The 2,500-nt window shown below is 47.2% G+C and overlaps 2 protein-coding genes across 4 annotated transcripts in view; both read right to left on the bottom strand.

The window, feature by feature from the left end:
• Positions 1–2,500, bottom strand: part of alg13 (ALG13 UDP-N-acetylglucosaminyltransferase subunit) — a 34,399-nt gene that overhangs the window by 4,695 nt on the left and 27,204 nt on the right. For 2 of the 3 annotated variants that reach the window (XM_074630951.1, XM_074630953.1), the window contains exons 16-18: positions 1,975–2,146; positions 1,792–1,827; positions 1,664–1,719 (exon numbers count right to left, since the gene is read on the bottom strand). The exons of the other annotated variant lie outside the window; for it this stretch is intronic. In XM_074630951.1, the coding sequence (XP_074487052.1) occupies positions 1,664–1,719; positions 1,792–1,827; positions 1,975–2,146 (264 nt within the window). The remainder of the gene's footprint in view (positions 1–1,663; positions 1,720–1,791; positions 1,828–1,974; positions 2,147–2,500) is intronic. 3 annotated transcript variants of the gene reach the window in all.
• Positions 1–2,500, bottom strand: part of eif4a3 (eukaryotic translation initiation factor 4A3) — a 69,912-nt gene that overhangs the window by 65,919 nt on the left and 1,493 nt on the right. The window lies entirely within an intron of this gene.

The following is a 2,500-nucleotide window of genomic DNA, read 5'->3' as shown; positions in this document are numbered from 1 at the left end:
AGACCGTCCTCTATAAACTAGAGCAGGTCTAGACCGTCCTCTATAATCTAGAGCAGGTCTAGACCGTCCTCTATAAACTAGAGCAGGTCTAGACCGTCCTCTATAATCTAGAGCAGGTCTAGATCGTCCTCTATAGTCTAGATCGTCCTCTATAGTCTAGATCGTCCTCTATAATCTAGAGCAGGTCTAGATCGTCCTCTATAGTTTAGAGCAGGTCTAGACCGTCCTCTATAGTTTAGAGCAGGTCTAGACCGTCCTCTATAACCTAGAGCAGGTCTAGATCGTCCTCTATAATCTAGAGCAGGTCTAGACCGTCCTCTATAATCTAGAGCAGGTCTAGATCGTCCTCTATAGTCTAGACCGTCCTCTATAGTCTAGATCGTCCTCTATAATTTAGAGCAGGTCTAGACCGTCCTCTATAACCTAGAGCAGGTCTAGATCGTCCTCTATAATCTAGAGCAGGTCTAGATCGTCCTCTATAATCTAGAGCAGGTCTAAACCGTCCTCTATAAACTAGAGCAGGTCTAGACCGTCCTCTATAATCTAGAGCAGGTCTAGATCGTCCTCTATAGTCTAGAGCAGGTCTAGACCGTCCTCTATAATCTAGAGCAGGTCTAGATCGTCCTCTATAGTCTAGATCGTCCTCTATAGTCTAGATCGTCCTCTATAATTTAGAGCAGGTCTAGACCGTCCTCTATAATCTAGAGCAGGTCTAGACCGTCCTCTATAATCTAGAGCAGGTCTAGACCGTCCTCTATAATCTAGAGCAGGTCTAGATCGTCCTCTATAGTCTAGATCGTCCTCTATAATCTAGAGCAGGTCTAGACCGTCCTCTATAGTCTAGAGCAGGTCTAGACCGTCCTCTATAGTCTAGAGCAGGTCTAGATCGTCCTCTATAATCTAGAGCAGGTCTAGACCGTCCTCTATAGTCTAGAGCAGGTCTAGATCGTCCTCTATAATCTAGAGCAGGTCTAGATCGTCCTCTATAAACTACAGCAGGTCTAGACCGTCCTCTATAGTCTAGAGCAGGTCTAGATCGTCCTCTATAATCTAGAGCAGGTCTAGATCGTCCTCTATAATCTAGAGCAGGTCTAGACCGTCCTCTATAATCTAGAGCAGGTCTAGACCGTCCTCTATAAACTAGAGCAGGTCTAGATCATCCTCTATAATCTAGAGCAGGTCTAGATCGTCCTCTATAATCTAGAGCAGGTCTAGACCGTCCTCTATAGTCTAGAGCAGGTCTAGACCGTCCTCTATAGTCTAGAGCAGGTCTAGATCGTTCTCTATAATCTAGAGCAGGTCTAGATCGTCCTCTATAATCTAGAGCAGGTCTAGACCGTCCTCTATAATCTAGAGCAGGTCTAGACCGTCCTCTATAAACTAGAGCAGGTCTAGATCGTCCTCTATAATCTAGAGCAGGTCTAGACCGTCCTCTATAATCTAGAGCAGGTCTAGACCGTCCTCTATAATCTAGAGCAGGTCTAGACCGTCCTCTATAATCTAGAGCAGGTCTAGACCGTCCTCTATAAACTAGAGCAGGTCTAGATCGTCCTCTATAATCTAGAGCAGATCTAGACCGTCCTCTATAGTTTAGAGCAGGTTACCTGGTTGGGGAGGGGGAGGGGGAGGGGGAGGTGTTACCTGGTTGGGGGGGGGGTGTTACCTGGTTGGGGGGGGGCTCAGCAGCAGTGTAAACACCTGAGGTCTGGTAGCTCTGATCTGAAACAGGTCACACTGGAGTCACTTCCTGTTTACAGGCGTCTCTTTGTCCAATCAGACGGCGTTACTCACCCTGAGTGATGTAGACGTACTCCTCTGTGTACTCTGCTGACAGAAACACACACATCACATGTTTACTTCCTGCACAACCCTCCACAATAAGAGAGCAGTGAGGAATTACTACAAGGCTTTTAATATGAAAAAGGGTTATATATACCATATAATATATACATGTACTCTGATATTAGAACTCACCCTGGTCCTCCACGGTGCTCGTGTCCTCCTGGTCGTCCTCTGATGAACAGACGGGGGTGTTTCCAGGTGGAGGTGCGGAGGGGAGGGACCCCGAGCCTCTCTGGACCCTGTAGGAGGAGCCAGGCGGAGGGGGCGGGGCTCCCATGGAGGGAGGCGGGGCCCCAGCCGGGCCCTGAGGGAGGAGCCACGTTATATCACAGACATAAGAGAAGTGTTTATCAGGGTAGTCACAGTTAACGCCATAATTACGCCATAACAACGCCTTAACAATGCCATAACGCCATAACAACGCCTTAACAATGCCATAACAACGCCATAACAATGCCATAACGCCATAACAACGCCATAACAACGCCTTAACAATGCCATAACGCCATAACAACGCCTTAACAATGCCATAACAACGCCTTAACAATGCCATAACAACGCCTTAACGCCATAACAACGCCATAACAACGCCTTCACAACGCCAAAAGAATGCCTTAACAACGCCTTTACAACACTATAATAACGCCATAACAACGCC

This window comes from Sebastes fasciatus, chromosome 3, assembly GCF_043250625.1.
Source record: "Sebastes fasciatus isolate fSebFas1 chromosome 3, fSebFas1.pri, whole genome shotgun sequence".
NCBI lineage: Eukaryota > Metazoa > Chordata > Actinopteri > Perciformes > Sebastidae > Sebastes > Sebastes fasciatus.
The sequence above is the reverse complement of the archived record's forward strand: the minus strand, read 5'-3'. Positions and strand labels throughout refer to the sequence as shown.